The 15628-nt window shown below is 54.0% G+C and overlaps 7 protein-coding genes across 7 annotated transcripts; 4 read left to right on the forward strand and 3 right to left on the reverse strand.

The window, feature by feature from the left end:
- Window positions 1-1100: 1100 nt before the first annotated feature.
- On the reverse strand, window positions 1101-2646 carry BKA58DRAFT_408321 (uncharacterized protein; the record flags this gene model as incomplete). The annotated part of the gene is made up of 2 exons (XM_046172077.1): window positions 1101-1895; window positions 1957-2646. 2 exons carry the CDS (start codon window positions 2644-2646, stop codon window positions 1101-1103), a joined length of 1485 nt encoding a protein of 494 aa, XP_046032272.1.
- Window positions 2647-3668: 1022 nt separating this feature from the next.
- Window positions 3669-4154, reverse strand: BKA58DRAFT_35881 (uncharacterized protein). The gene has a single exon (XM_046168722.1). The coding sequence runs from the start codon at window positions 4068-4070 to the stop codon at window positions 3705-3707; it is 366 nt and encodes a 121-aa protein (XP_046032273.1). The 5' UTR covers window positions 4071-4154; the 3' UTR covers window positions 3669-3704.
- Window positions 3975-6053, reverse strand: BKA58DRAFT_35885 (mid region of cactin-domain-containing protein). The gene is made up of 4 exons (XM_046168725.1): window positions 5532-6053; window positions 4384-5487; window positions 4279-4311; window positions 3975-4228 (listed from the first exon to the last, which is right to left on the reverse strand). Exons 1-4 carry the CDS (start codon window positions 5970-5972, stop codon window positions 4211-4213), a joined length of 1596 nt encoding a protein of 531 aa, XP_046032274.1. The 5' UTR covers window positions 5973-6053; the 3' UTR covers window positions 3975-4210.
- A 202-nt stretch (window positions 6054-6255) lies between these two features.
- On the forward strand, window positions 6256-7908 carry BKA58DRAFT_305424 (XRCC4-like factor-domain-containing protein; the record flags this gene model as incomplete). The annotated part of the gene is made up of 2 exons (XM_046167064.1): window positions 6256-7176; window positions 7225-7908. The coding sequence occupies 2 exons, from the start codon at window positions 6256-6258 to the stop codon at window positions 7906-7908; spliced, it is 1605 nt and encodes a 534-aa protein (XP_046032275.1).
- Window positions 7909-8736: 828 nt separating this feature from the next.
- On the forward strand, window positions 8737-11520 carry BKA58DRAFT_304847 (uncharacterized protein; the record flags this gene model as incomplete). The annotated part of the gene is made up of 2 exons (XM_046167031.1): window positions 8737-10589; window positions 10644-11520. The coding sequence occupies 2 exons, from the start codon at window positions 8737-8739 to the stop codon at window positions 11518-11520; spliced, it is 2730 nt and encodes a 909-aa protein (XP_046032276.1).
- Window positions 11521-12043: 523 nt separating this feature from the next.
- On the forward strand, window positions 12044-13402 carry BKA58DRAFT_448178 (uncharacterized protein; the record flags this gene model as incomplete). The annotated part of the gene is made up of 2 exons (XM_046174268.1): window positions 12044-12136; window positions 12326-13402. The coding sequence occupies 2 exons, from the start codon at window positions 12044-12046 to the stop codon at window positions 13256-13258; spliced, it is 1026 nt and encodes a 341-aa protein (XP_046032277.1). The 3' UTR covers window positions 13259-13402.
- Window positions 13403-13950: 548 nt separating this feature from the next.
- Window positions 13951-15036, forward strand: BKA58DRAFT_35929 (uncharacterized protein). The gene is made up of 2 exons (XM_046168729.1): window positions 13951-14043; window positions 14102-15036. Exon 2 carries the CDS (start codon window positions 14167-14169, stop codon window positions 14944-14946), a length of 780 nt encoding a protein of 259 aa, XP_046032278.1. The 5' UTR covers window positions 13951-14043; window positions 14102-14166; the 3' UTR covers window positions 14947-15036.
- The last annotated feature ends 592 nt before the right edge of the window (window positions 15037-15628 follow it).

The raw sequence follows: 15628 nt of genomic DNA on the forward strand, positions 1-15628 counted from the left end.
CGCGATTGGTGGAGTTTCTCCAACCCCAGATTTCCGGTGCTTCTTGCCCCACGACAAATCCCAAAAGACGGTCTACGACTTCTACGCGTCAACGGCTGTGTTCTGGGGTGAGGTGACTGAACGTGGCGGTTGAAGATTTTGCCGCGGAACGGCCGGCGTGGTTAAGCATGGTGGCTGCTTGGAAGGGCTGGGCCTCGTTGCGATACTTCCATCATGGAGATGGTATACAATAGGAGCGAAATTACCGGAGCCCGCCCGGATAACTAATCGCGGTAAGCACAACTCCAGCTTCTCCTGAAGCCTTTAACAGCTATTCGCCTATCACGTATAACGTCTTGGGTGAACGCAAAAGCATACTTCTGCAATGCCCAGAGCTAAGCGCGCTGTCTTCGTTCCGTCCTGAAAGCTTAGCAGGTAGACTTCTCTGTCAATTCAACGACGTGCGACAAACCATCGAGAGGACCGATACCTAGGGAACGCGATTGTACAAAAGGTCAATCAGCCCTTACTTTTCATCTCCAATCATCCCCAACGGACGCTTTAGACACGTCGTTGTAAAATACTACTCTCATTTGTCGCACTCTCTAAGTATCAGCTGAATGAGATTACGGTATGAAGTCCGATACTAGGAACGTTATGGCCTGCATGTCAGAGTACCGCGGAAGTAAAATATGCATCCGCTGAACCGGGGTCTGCGTCATTCGCTTGAGCCTGTCAAGACGTCTGTGGAATTGACGAGACGACAACTCATCTCTTGAACCACCAACTACACGCAAGGATCTTCGAGAGGAGAGAGGAGTAGATGTGCAATCACGTTGATGAGAAGGAATGAAAAGCCAGTAGAAGAAAGCATTGCTATGCTACGAGAGAAATAAGCTCCCAGTGACGGTAGGCCGCCATTGCTATGCCCACTGTTGATGTGATGATGCACTCAATATGCGTCGTGACGCTACTCAAAACCTATGCTATGCAACCCGCAACTCCGTATCTTCCAACCAAGACCAAAGAAAACCTAGGATATAAATTTGAAAACATGATACAGTAATCAGTACACCGACCGAGTCCGACGCATACATGCGCCCTCCCTCCCCCTTCTATCTCTAACCAGTATAAGCCCTATACCCCATCCCCGCCGCATCCTCAAACACACACCCCGATCCTTGTCCGACCGCCATACCCATACCCATTCCCAAACCAACATCCTCGCGCCAAACCCCTTGATCAACTGGCGTCCTCGGCTCATCTGCACTCGGACTAGGACTATTGCTAAACAAGCCACCCTCTGGACTCTGCTCAAGCACATACGCCGTATCCCCAATAGGCAGACCATGTGGCAGACCTTGCGATAGCGGATGTATTGACATGGAGTGCGAGAGATCGTGACGGTGTTGCGACATGGGACTACCCGGGTAGGAGCGTGTAGGTGCGGAGAAGAGATCGAGATGAGTGTGGTGATGGGGACCAAGGACATTGGCGTTGGGATTGTTGAGGGTGAAGTCGTCGGTTCGGGACGAAGAAGAAGATGGATAGCCAAAGTCCACGTCACTTCCGTAGTATGGGCTCGGCGGATAAGCGTCTGCTGGTACGCTGCGATAACTCGGATCGAAAGCCGAGGGGACAGATCGGGAGATGTACTGGTCGTTGCCATTGCGATGACCGTCGTGCATTCTTCCGCTTCGTTTCATCCTCGCCGAGCGACGTGCAGCTTGACCGCCCTTGGCGCCGGAGGCTTGACGCTGAGGCTGCGGTTGCTGAGTCCGGTGGCCGCGTTTGTTGGGCTGCTTGCTGCGGTAGCGGGTTGTGGATTTGACGCCTTCGCGGATGGCTTCTTCGGTTAGGCGCCACATGAAGCCCTTGCGGGATTCTTCGCCTGGTTGGTCGACTTTCTCGAAGGCCTGTGTGGGTTAGTATGGAATGCAGGAGAGGATGGTGAAGGAGGAGGGAGTTATGACGCACCCCATTCATTGACAGATTGTGTCGGATACTGTTCTGCCAGCCTTTTGTCTCCGAGGCGCTGGCCTTGTCGGTGTTGGCCTTGAACCACTCATAGATATCGCGGAGAATCATTGTATTGCTGGGTGCGTTGAGCAGGGCTTGGTAGATGAGCTGTGCGTACGGCTGCTCTTTGTCGATGACGCCATCTCCAGAGAGATCATGAGGATATCGAGGGGGATCATCGTGAGGAGTGGATGCACGCGTCAGGTCGGAGTATGGGCTCTGGTAGCCATTGGAATCCTCAACCTTCATGTGCGCACCATACGGATGATGGTCGAAGTCGTTGCTTAGCTGCATGAGCTGGCCGCTGATCTCTTGGTCTGAAAGGTCCATAGCGTCGAGGTGGCTCGGCGGTTCGATGTGATAGGCGGTGGGTGGATGCGAGTCGGTCATACTGATATCAGCAGGAAGGCCAGGGAGGTCAATGCCGGTGTAAGATCGGGGGCAGCTTGCGTTGGAATACTGAATCGGGTACGCGATAGTGAAGTTGTCGTTGTAGGACATTCCGTTCTCGGCGTAGTGGTAGAAGTCTCCAGTACCAGGTGGAAATGGGTTAGACGCATTGTAACCCGCGCTATTCTGGGTCATGGAGCTGAGGAGAGGGTTGGTCGGTGCAGTCCACTGCATTGGCTCTTGTTCGTCGAGGCTCATGACGGAGTGCGGGGCAGTGGGGTTGTTTGGAGGTGCGGTTTCCTGATCGGAAGGCGCGGTGAGCGGGACCTCAATAGGCAGCTTGGGGGACAGAGACAGCAGCGGACTGTGGGTGTGGAATGGAAGCGGGGTACAAAAAGCGTCTTTGGAGGGCTGGAAGGGTTCACAAAAGGCGTCTTGAGATGACTGGACGTTGTCGAATTCAACACCTACGTCTGCGGAGGAAGGCCGATGAGGTGACTCCGCATGTGGCATAGCTGTTGTGTTGTCGGCCTCTCACGGGTCTGGACAGTAGAGACAAGGAACGTATCGATACGAATACGCAAACGTGTTGTGTGAAACCAAAAGACTGGCAGAAAATGAGAGTAGTAAGAGGCGATGCTCACAAATGAAGCGGCCGTCAGGACATTAACATGCTCCGCTATGCCCCGGCGAAGAGGATTGTCTGGAAACCTGGTCATTGTCACCTAGACGATTTTTGCGCGCGTTCCTACTGCCAGCACACCTGCAGGCTTGATGCTGCGGCGTCGCTTGTATGGACAAACAAAGGATGAGATCTCATCGCAAAGACGGGGGATCTGAGGACCCTGGCCGCAGCTGCAGCTGCAGGACTAATGTCACGGAGCGACAACCACCGATACAGCATCACCGCCTCACGGCCCGAGACGCAGCCTAGAGACCCTCATTGCACTACTCCATCATCTAGTGTGAATGACTCTCTGTACCACCACTGCAGCCAACGATTGCCAACTTGACACCGGTATACGGGAAGGTGCATACGCCCACTCACAACGTCAAGATGCGCATACAGGGTGGCCCACTTGTAACATCAAAACGTCCATCCGCCTGTACTGCAGTCTCCCGCTCTTCGATGTTCCTGTCCGCCTTCGGTGCATGTCCTGGGAATTCTCCAAGAGCAAGAGGCAAGATTTTGTTCATTGCAGAAGTCAATATACGTGTCCCAACTATCTTTCTGCGCTATATTGATCGTCCTGACAGATGTGTCTTCCTTCAAGGACTTGCGTTCTTCGCTTGGAAGTTCGTTCCCGAAAAGTACATTAACAGCATATGTTCTGCATGCGCAAGGATGTGACATGATGTGCTGCGCCTGCAAAGAGGCAGTAGGCGAGCAACCGTTTGGGAGCAGACCCCACAGAGACCTGTAACACGACTTCTACCATTTTCCTTCCGGTGAAGCTCATTCGTAGTCTTTGCCCTTGCCCAGGTAGAGCCATGGCCGTCCATGATAGTCCCCTCGTCACGGTCCTGTCACCGCTCGAAGAGGAGTGTACACCGCCAACGGTCCCGGATAAGAAGATGCTGCGCGTTGTGAGGGAAGGACAGCTGGGCAAAGTCACCGCCAATGTAGTGGTCACGGGTGATGGCGCAACGAGAGAAGCCTGGACTTGCACTCTTGCTCGCATGAAGAAGTACCTATCGATGAAGGAGAGTCCTGTGCAACGTCCGCCCTGTTGCTTATCCTATCGCGCCGTTTGGTATAAGAATAGGCCAGGTACAGGCGGGGTAGGCTGTGAAGCGTCCATGTCACCCAAAGGGGGCTTAGCTACTTTCGATAGTATATCTGCCACGATGTTAGTGTGATGTCGTTCCGGTCATGCGATCTTGACATACCTTCTTAAATTGGAAGTGGAGTTGCAAGATGCCCTACATTGCGTTAGCCACGTAGCTAGTACGACGGGAGATGGTTGGATCCCAGTACGGAGAGAAAGTTCATACCTTGTCAAAACTGCTCTTGAACCCACGTTCTCTCTTGGCGCTGTAGTCCCATTCTTTGTCGATGATGCGGAAGGCAATATCCTCGTAGGGCGGGCCGGCGATGAACCGGATGAGGCACGTGTCGTCTTCACCGGCCGGGGCGAAGGACTGGCCCTTCTTACGGCCGTTCTCCCGTTCGATCTTGTAGGTGGGTGCTTTCGACTTGTCGATGAGGTCGGGATAGAAGATGTTGAACTTGTAGCCCTGTACGACCTTTGGTGGGGGGTTGTCGTGATCGTAATGCGTTTGGTTGTACTTGTTCCATTCATAGCCCATCTGGACACGGTTGAAGTAGCGGGGTTTCCTGGGCTTGTAGCTGCCAGCCCACTGGGGCCGGGCGGTCGTGACTTCCTCCTCCGCCGTAAAGATTTCCTCGCCTTCCTCCACGCCTCGCGCGACTTCTCTCTCGTATAGCGCCATGGTTGCCTTGGAGTAGTCTTCTTTCTCGACAGGGGCAAATCGTGAGGCGCTCGTCGTTACAGTCTGGCTCGTCGTGGGCTGACTGCTGGTGGTGGTTGGGTCGCTGGATTTGGCCTGTGACGGCACATAGCCAATCTTCTTGATCTTTCCCCTTTCGGTCGCGAGACTCTCCAGAAACGCTTTCTCGTCCGTCTGTGGTAGCGCTTTGTCTTCGGCGCGCAGCTTCAGTAGGGGTTGAGGATCGAAGGCTGCATCGTATTCGACAGTCGTTGGCTGCGCCTCGCTCGCCTCATCGGTGCCGTTGAGCATAGCGTATATTCTGTTCTGCACAGATGCAGCTGCGTCAGCCTGTTGCTTGCGCAATGTCTGCAGTCGCTCCCTGACAATCTCCTGCGAGACGCGCCGCAGCTTCGCCTTGGCCTTCCACACACGCAGACTCCGCAGTAGCTGTTCCCAGTAGTCATAGTCGATTGGCTCGTCAGAATCGAGCTTCTTCTTGACTTGCACCTCTAGCGTCTCCAGCTGTTCGAACGTCTTGGGTGAGAGCAGCTGATCGATGTCGGCGGCCACAGAGCTGGTGCCGCGGGCTTCAGATTTGGAGGATTTGGATTTGCGGCGGATATCTTTGCAGATTGCTTTGAGGGACTGAGGGGTTAGCCTTGCGCAGTCTCTAGGGGGTAGTTACTTACATTCCAGTAGTCGCGATTACTCCTGCTCGTCTCAAGCGCGAGGTAGTTCTCAATCTCCTTTTCTAGCTCGGCAAGATCTTCATTATTGAGCCCCTCCAACACGCCCTCTGGATCGACTATGTCCAGCTCGTGATCTTCCACCTCCTCGTCCAGTATCGACTTCTCTGTCGGATCTATGAAGCGCAACGTGACGGCCAGCCAGTCGATGGGTCTCGCGCGCCCGCCCTTGACGCGTAGTGCCGCCTTTTTCTTGGCCTGCTGCAGCACGAAGCGGTCCTCGTCTGCCACCCATGCCTCCTCTGCCGCGTTCGTCGACCGTTTCGCAGGGTTGTCGTGTGCTCGTGAGTCGGCTGACCGCTTCGCTGGAATAGACGAAGACGGCGCATTGCGCTGGGGAAGGCGATTGCGGTCATTGCGCCAGGGGGGTTCACGTGACGACATCTTTCGCAATAGGCCGAATCTGTAGTATGAAGATATGTTGTTGAGGTTTGGTTCAGGCCGGCGCAGATCGCGAAATCTTTGGCCGAGGCTGGTGACGTACGGCTGCCTTCCGCGCGTGCAGGGATCTACTCCCTTTTAGGAACAGCCTTGGCGCGGCTGCCTTTCACCTGCGCCTCACGCTGCACTTCACGTGTCAGCCCAAACCCCACAAAGGTCGCGTGTGTCACGCGTCTGCTCTCATTTGCAAACATGCACTCCGTCACCTCATTCTCTCCAGGTTGACATGTCGTGTTGGCGCGTGCTGGAGCTCTCCGAGCAGCCCGACGGCAAGCAGATTCCCCAGCTACTCATCAAACCCGCCTTCGACCTGGACTCGTACACAGTCCATCTTACCGACCTCAGCAACATCTGGAGTGAGGAGCTAAACACAGATGGCATCGTCAAGCGGGCTGCATTGGAGCAATCGCCAATCGAAGTCAGCAAACATGATGCGGCGCAGGTTGCCATTCTTCTCGAAAATGTCAAGAAACCCCTGCTGAGTGTGGAGGGTTCCATGTGTCGTGTCACTCGCAATGACACGGATGGCATCATTCTACACACCAGCATAGGTCTGCCGGAGCCTCTTGGTCGCTTGACATGGAAATTTCACTTGGAGAAGCGAATGTCGGCAGACCTTAAGAACGAGCTCATCCTCCCGCTACTTGTCTCTTCCCACATCCAGAATGAACGCATAAGCGGGCTCATCTCGACAATCGCTGCCAAAGACAAAGCAATCACTCGACTTGTGGACCAGTTCGACTCCCATGGCTTGGACCTGGCTGCCGCCTTCCCCAGTGCCGGTGGAACCAAGGTGGGACGAAAGAAAGTCAAACGTGAACAAGCGGAAAGGCACGTTCCCGCTTTACGGTCTTTCCACGAGGAAGCATGGCGGCATGATACCGAGCAATTGAAAGACACAAACCTGACTACGCTAGGCTTGTTCCAGGAAGCACTGGCACAGAGCACTCCGACAGTACCATTGGAGTTGAAGTCAGGGGATCGTGAGACTACATGGTGGGCTGCGGTACCTACTAAGTTAAGCTTGTCGAAAGCCTCAGCCAAGACTAAGGCCAAAGTGCCTGCTGCAGCATCGAAGCCAACAAAAGCAGCCGTGGATTCTGGTGATGAGACAGAGGACGAGTTTGAAACCCATGTGAACTTCAAGGTGAGTCTATGACGAAGCAACATAGGGGACAGTGACTAAGACTTCTAGACACGCGAATTCGGCAAAAGGCCAGTGAAAACCCCGGCGCCATTACCGTCTTCGCCACGTGACAAAGGTAGTGAGACTGAAGACGATAGTACTGAGGACGATGAGGATCTGGATGCGCCCCCCAAAAGTCAGAACCAGGTCCCAGGCCGGACTCCTCATAAGGCATCACTCAAGAGGACGCCCACACCTGAACGGCATTCTTCGCCCAACGTGCTTACGCCCTCAGTACAGAAGCCAAAGGTAACTAGCTTCCGAATAGGCGGAAAGTCAAAGAAAGCAACCGAGTCTCCTCCGCCATCACCGAAGCCCGTAGATGTAGAGCCAGAACCAGAGATCCTACCAACCAGAGAGTCTGTGCCTGCTTCTCAGCCCAACCAGGCGGCAACACCCAAGAAGACCCGGAAACCATTCAGAATTGGTGGCAAGGGTAAGAAAGCTGAGGATGATGCTTCACAACGCGACGTGACAGCTTCACCAAGTACCCAGCGCTTCAGAGCAACGCACTCTCCTACCGCCGAGCCTCCATCGTCCCCGCCGAAGATTATGAAAGAGATGACGCCCGTCGAGGAGTTACATGAAGAAACACCCGAGGAGAAGGCAGAGAGAAAGCGCGCTGAGCTGAAGCGGAAGAATGAGGAAGCAGCCAAGAAGCAGGCGCAAGCAAAGAAGAAGAAGAGGTTTTGAGTCGTGGCGGGCATAGTAGTCTCGTATACCGCGGCTATCCTGAAAACACCCTCTGACGACATTGTTCCAGTTCATCTATCAGGGTGATGATCGAAGCGAAGAACAACGGATTTGATATCTCTTTCACAGCGTTAATGCCTCATGTTCGACTACTCGCATGCTTGTTCAAGCCGTCATTGTTTTCACTGCTCATCTCATATGGACAGAGAAAACCATTGACTATGCAAGTAATCTAATCCAGTGTCCACGATAGTAGACTTGCCAAACAGTGTCCCTGATTTACAATAGTTCGCTTGAGGGAAGCGTGTCTAATGTTCCTGCTTGAAGTCCACCTTCACCTGCGATCGCGCGCTCCTTCCGCGTCCGTCACGTCCGTTCGTTTACCTCGTCACTGCTGGTCGCGCAACACCGCTCTTTCCCCCACCTCACCTCCCCCTTCCCTCTATACATCTTTTGGATAATCGACGTCGGCCTTGCCTGCTGGTTACGGTCGACAACCGCTGCCCGGCATCATGTGTATTTATCATTACTCTTACGTCGCGGTTTGTCGACACGCCGAATTCACCAGAATATCCTACTGCAGCAACGCGATAACACTTGGTTTGCCTAGAACGTAAGCACTTCATTCTTGAGCACAATCGCGTCTTTGCTAATAGTCACAGCGTCAGTCATTCGCCAGACGACCCCAGTACAGACGACAACCCCGGCACTCCATCTGGCTCATCTACTCCTCGACCAGCATCATCCGCCAACAATAGTAGCTCATCGCATTCGCAGTCGCATACGCATAGTCAGCAGCAGTACCAGTCACAGCATAACAACAATAATATGTCCACTCTCACGCCGTCTGAAGCTGGCCGCGCGTCGACCTGGGACGCTATCGTCCAGGAGCGAGATGCCCAGGTCCATCATCAGACTGCCTTCATCCCACGCTCTGCCCTTGCCGACGGTCCTCGTACAAGGCGGGCAAACACCCTCAACAACGCTATGCCTGTATTGAATAGGCCAGGTTACAGCAACGTCAACATTGATATCCCATTGGATCCAAAGTCTTCGTTGCATATGGAAGTCACTCATAATGGTATGGTCACTGAGCTAGTCGCTCGATTTGAGTCTTATGGCGCTTACCCTGACGTCTGCGAAGTATCTCCCGACGACCCCGACTCATCTTCCGGTATCGATAACGTCGCCGCACATCAAGAGCAAGCGGAGCACCAGTACGACTCGTATACCATTGGTACATCAGGGCGCAGTCCCCGTAAATCCATATCCACTCAATGGCTCACAAAGAGTACCGCCCCCAACCTCGCAACGGCGCAGCGTGCAAAGGCGCGAACATCCAAGACAGCATGGGATAGTGACTATCCGGATGAAGTCAAGAAACTCCGCGGGACACGCAGTTCCGTCGATCTTGGTAGGATATCTGGCAAGGACGGCGCAACCTATCTCACAAAGGAAGCGCTGGCTACTGTCGAGAACACCATAGCATCGCCCACGTCTCCGCTTAGTCCTAGCAGCCTGCATCGCTCCCCGCCGAAGCGGCCCTGGAACAGTCCCACCGGATCGCCTCTACGTAGCAGCGCTCGCCATCCATCCAGCTTCTCCCTTCGCATGTCGCCGACCAAGTCAACACACCTCAACACCGACTCGATCTCTGCAGGATACTCGCGAGCATCTAGCAGCGTTGCGACTTCGACTGGCAGGGCTTCGTTTCACACTGCACAGGGGTCGCCAGTAAGGAGTCCTGCAAGCACGGACCGTAGCTTCCAATCTGCTGCAGAGAACCCTGAAGACCTTGACGTCCCCAGTATTGACTTGTGTGCTGACAGCGATGACGAGCAGGTGTACCACGAGTCCGGTAGTCCACGATCTGCCGCTGCGAGAACGAACGTGGAAGGAAAGCGAAAGTCCTTGACGCCGAGACTCTCGCTTGTTATCCCTACGCCTGGTCGTGACAATTGTGAAGGTTCCATGGACTCTCACCTTGCCGGCGGTCCGATGAGTCCAGATTCGCCTACCCAGGTGTCTCGCATTCCTCGAGCTGGCGCCTCCAGCAAGACCGCGCTCCCCACGCGTACTATCAAGCGCGTCGAATCTGTCAAGTCTTTGCAGAACAAGATCAAGCAGCTGCAGGAAGCCATGCAGATGGATGCAGCCCAGTTTGATGCAATCCAAATACCCCTGCGCGAGACTCCCGCACCCGCCCCTCTGCGTCACGTCCGCACTGTCGACAGCACCGGTTCAACTCCGATCATCTCGCGAAGTTCTGGGTCACACAAACATGGCAAGATGACTGATGTTACTTCTAAAAATGACCAAAGACAGTTCACTCGGGGCAAGGGTCCTCCCATGTCTGCTGATACCGCCGACCCTGACCAGCCAGACGACGCACCGGAATGTGATGCTAGCTACGAGCACGCTCAAACGTTCAAGGTCGATCAAGACGCAGTACGTAATGCCGTACCAGCCAAGAGCGTGCCGTGGGGTGTTCCGACAAGTCTTGCTCATGGTACGACGCTCATATGTCCTATCAGCGTACCCACAATCGTCGTCATGATGGCTCACAACTTGAACTTAGGAAACCTAAATCTTAACACCCAGCAAGACGAGCCTGTCGCCAGCTTCACCAACCACGTCGACGACGTCGAGAATGCATCTTCATCTAGAGGAAGGGGTGAACGGTATGTACCCAGTGAGCATAATCAAGCAGACAGCGGGCGTTCATCGCAATCTAGTATGGGCTCGGATCTTCGCGCAACTGCCACAGAATTCGTACCTCAGCCACCTACCATGACCAGTCCGATCGACGCCACCACAGAGAACACACCTCTGAGTCCATCTCTCGATCTCGCTGGCCTGCCAGATGCAACGGTGCTCGATAGAAACGGCGTACCGTTCCTTTGGTACATGTACGGCGTACAGTTTGCTTACGAACAGGGTTACCGCAACGGTCGCCCAAAGTCGCCCAAGAAGTGGAAGACGCCCAGGAAACAGCGCACATCCGTCTCTTCTCCAGCCGACGCTCCGCCTTACTCCTCAAAGGCCGTCCCCATCGCCAATCCCGGACCGGCGACGCCTCCGCCGCTCCTTGCTAGACCGCGTCAAGAGGAGACTCATCAAGAAAACTACCATGCAGGATCTAGTCGTATGAGGTCAACCCCGCAGGCACTCGAGCCTAGTCCAAACCAGCCTTTCGCTCACCAGCTCGGTCTGATCGCCGAGCGGACCGCCCTGAATAGCCGTACCAACAGCAACGCCCCCCGCCACTTCGGCGTTAACCCACAGCCCTGGGTTGGTTTCCCATCTGGCCCTCACAACGCGCACCCTCCCACCTACTACACAGTACCTCGCCATGGTCACCGCAACAACCGTGATAACGGCTTATACGGCGGTCGCTGCAACGCTGCCGGCGTTCCTATTGATGCCACCGCTCCGTTCCCCAACCCCACCGCACCACAGGGTCGACCCGACCAACGCCAGAACTACGAGCCCGCAGCCGTTGATTACTCAGACTTTACTATTGGAAAGGAGTCTTGCGGTCTGGTCAACATCACTGTTGCGACAGAGCGCGCTGGTGGCGAGCTATGTAATGCATGTGCCCCCGATCATTGAGCGATTGGTCGTTTTGTCGCAGGTGGTTTGAATAAGAAGAGATTGATTAAGGAAATGGATATGGGAGTATGAGGTAGCTTGGAAAGAACAAGGCTATTGGTATCGCACTGGATACGTCGTTGAGATTGCACATGGCATACGAAGCATGGTCTTATCATGGGGGTATGAATAGGATTGATGGATGGGATTGCTTGAGTAGTAGTTGATAACGAGAAATGATTAACGTACGTGATTATGACTGCCTTTTCGCTCTTCGGTTATGACTGACATGTAACTTTTGGCAAGGCAGCCAAGAGCAAGGGTGAGCCTTGGTATCTACTTCGTACTTTGACATCCTCGCGTCATTGGTGTAGTGGTGGCTTTCTTTCAGGCCGCATGCGGCCACTAAAGACCACCTGGAGCGTGTTACCGGCGCCCGCACCATAATCTTCATAAATACACCCGGAAGGATGTATTGTACTTACAACAATTTACAGTTCTATTCTTTCGAGACCCTCGACGGCGACAGCGACATCGCCCAACTATGCATCTCTCTTTCATCTCCATCCCCCTCGTACTCTCCTCACGACAACAACAAGCCTCCGCACTACAGATATCCAATCTCTCCCTATGCGCTGTAAGCCATTCATCCTTCCCTCCCACATCATTCAGGGGAAAAACTGAACACCCTGGAGCCTACATCAACATGATTACATGCAAGAAAAGTGACCCAACGTCAACGTAGGCTCCAGGGTGTTCAGACTTTTCTTCAGATGAGGTGCTCCCTCTGCCCCTTCCTTCCTTCTCTCACTCACCCTCCCCACAGCACAAATGCGTCATAGAAACCACCACCTTCCACGGCTCTAACAGCGAATTCTGCGCGCTAACCGAACCCGCGTGTACCTGCTACCGCCGAAACAGGCTCGTGGTCGGCCTGGGCGCTTGCGGCGATGTGGAAGCGGATGGGGCGGTGATGGATGCGGGGTGTGGGGCGCAAGACTTTGAGGACGCAGAAGTGTATTTGGGGGGTTTGTGTGGGAGTGGGAGTGTGAGGGGTGGTGGAGATGGTGTTCGTAATGGTGTGTCAAGTGAATCCCTTCCTGTTTCGGCAACGACATCATCGGCTGGGGAGACCAGTATGTTGGAGACGACTGGGGGTGAGAGTATGAAGATGAGTATGAGTCAGGGTGATGAGGGGTGGGTGGTCGTGGAGACTATGATTACGAATGTGCCTACGCCTGCGACTTCGAATAACGCGGCGGTATCTTCTCGTATCGTGAGCGAGGCTCCTGGAACCACCACTACGGAGATATACAGTGAGAGCAGAGCACAAGACTCCGCTCTTGCAAGCACCAGTAACATGGATGTTACGCCGACTTTATCAGCACGGCCGAAACAGACACAAACACAAACATCCGCCCGGCGCCTCTCTTCCAGCGCCAAAGTCGCTTTAGCAGCAGGTGTTCCGTGTGGCGTAATCTTCTTCGTGGGCATAGCCGCAGGCGTGCGAATGTTGTCTTTACGGAGGAAAGTTAAAGAAGCGAATGAGGTCACGTGCAACCAAATAAGGCCAAACAAGGATGGAGAGAAGAGCTTGGAACGTGAACTTGACGGGTTCGATACGTCGAGGCACGAGATGGAAACGGATAGCAATAGGGTTGAGCTACATGTCGCAGTCGAGACGCATGAAATGGAGACGCATGCTAATAGGGTTGAACTACATGGGGCAGTTGCGAGATATGAGTTGGATGGACGATAAGTCTTGGAAGATGGTTGATGTGCTGGTGGCGTTGTGGACATAGGCTGGCTGTGCAGTCTTCCGAAGAGCGTATCGACTCATGGTCGCCTCCGGGCCTTGAATTCCCGACGCGCTACCTAATGCATGCTCATCCGATCGAAGCGCTGTCGTCCACTTTTAAAAATGCATGTCTACCCGTAATGTGACTGGCGGGCGGGCCGGACCGCCGATGCTTGAAGTCGCGTAGGTGCGATTGGTGAGGACCAAGACACCTACGCAAATCCAACCAAGGTTGGCTGAGCGCTTTGATGGGGGACATCAGAAGAACGGAAAGGTGCTGCCTGGGAACTAACGTCCTTACGGCCATCACTATGCCGAGCTGGAGATTTCTGTGTGTTCAAGTGCGCGAGATTGAGCGAAGGAGTCTGAGGCTGCTATGTATAGGGTTACTGTGGTGGAAAAAACGCAGGCCGTACGCTCGTCGTCTATTAAACTCTGTGTCTTGCTCTCTGGAAGACGAATGGCAAGGGAGGCATAGTGGTGACTACGCGTGAATTCGCTTCGAAAGCACGTGTTGGGGTGTCTTCAAGCGAAGAGTCAGACGGATTTTGATTCTGAACCATAGTTGACCGCGGATCTTGGGCTGGTCGATGTGAACGTGAACTGCGAGGTAAAAGTATATGAGTAAGCTGAACGCACATTCTGCTGCTCTCATTGACTTTATCGACCGCCGCTACTGACACTACTCACAAGACTCTGAGGACTTTGTAGCACTATACACCCTGTTAGTGACAGCCAGAGCAACCGTAAGACGCCTACATCCATCACAACGTTGGCGTAATAGCGTACTGACTCACCTTGTAGCCTTCACAGTCCGCCAACACACCAACTATCCCGACTGAAACCCAGTCTTGTCGTCTCCCCGGTCCATGTCAAACTTCGGCGATAACATGAGAGTAATGTCCACTCCCAGCGCCACAATGGGATCGATTTCTGCCCCAACGCCGCGTATGGGACCGCCGTGTTACCCAGACAACTTCACCGGCTTCACGGTGGAGCAGCAGAACGAGTTCGCTGAGCGTCTAAATGGACAGTTGCTGCTCCTTGACAAGATCGGGGACATTCAAGTGCCACGGCTGTTTCCCCTTCTATGGCTACCTGTCACGAGAGCAAGAGAAATGCAGCCAGAATATGATTCGAGGACCGATCTCGTGTATCTCCTCTCGCGCTTCCCGCCTGCTCCGTGGCACCCTATCTACGAGGAGTTGAAGCACAGGTGGGAGCGAGAGCGTCAACAGCAGGAACAAGCCGCCTACTGGGCCCACTGCCAGCAGGCACAGATGCATGAGCAGCAGCTGGCGACGGGTCATCAACAGATGCCGTCGCCATACGCTCATCCGCATGAACATGAGATGGGTGGTCCCAGTAGCCAGAGCGCGCAGATGCCCAATCAATACTCGCAGGCCAGAAATCTGGAGGAGATAACTGCTGCTGTCATACGAGCCGCCCGAAGACGAAGCCGGGATGAGACGGCAATGGAGAGGGTAGACAGCGATGTCGATAAGTCGGGCTCGAACGATGTGTCCGGCGCGCCCCATGCGGCGACCGGGCTTGAAGAGACTTCGGCGCTCAGCGCAAATTTTGATCCATCTTTGGACGATATGCTTCCGGAGGAGTATGGTCGATGGTCGACTGTGTTTGTCGAGTGATTTTGGAACACTGCATCACACCGCGAGTCATTGGAGGTAAGCAGCGATGCGGTATCCGGCTTCGACTCTCGTGAACCTAGAGAGATCAAGGAAAATACTCGAAAAAGATGCGACCGAGATAATTGGCTTGAGCTGGAGCAATAAAACCACGTGTACAGAGTGTTGTGCGAGAGTACTGTTTTATCGCGATGTTTTACTGCATAGAAGGGATAGGAACGGCATTTCAGTTGCATACATACTTTTGATAGAATTACACCTTTGACAACCCATCCTTTCACTGCCGCGTCGACGCGCAACATCGCACATCCTCATCGCAACACCATACGCATGAAGCATGGAGATCGCGACATGAAATTACTGACGTAGAATAGGCGCAGCGCGGTGGTCCGTTCTTAGTGCGATGACGATTTTCGGGGGCACTGCCCGCTAGGTGGCAACCTGCAGCGTGATCATCGAGTGCAATTCCGCGCGATGCCGACGCGATCGGACGATGCCAATGTCCGGATGTGCGGGCGTGTATATCGTGTATACCGTCGAGATGCGATGGAGAGCGATGAAGATATGCAGAATAGTTGAAGTGCGATTGTCGAAACTACGCACATCGATGTGCGACACTGCACGTCACAACGTCATAACAGGCTCGAGGTCTGGAATCCGGATGCACGCCGACACGTGATAGCGC

The sequence above is a fragment of the Alternaria rosae genome (assembly GCF_020736505.1).
Source record: "Alternaria rosae strain MPI-PUGE-AT-0040 chromosome Unknown BKA58scaffold_1, whole genome shotgun sequence".
NCBI lineage: Eukaryota > Fungi > Ascomycota > Dothideomycetes > Pleosporales > Pleosporaceae > Alternaria > Alternaria rosae.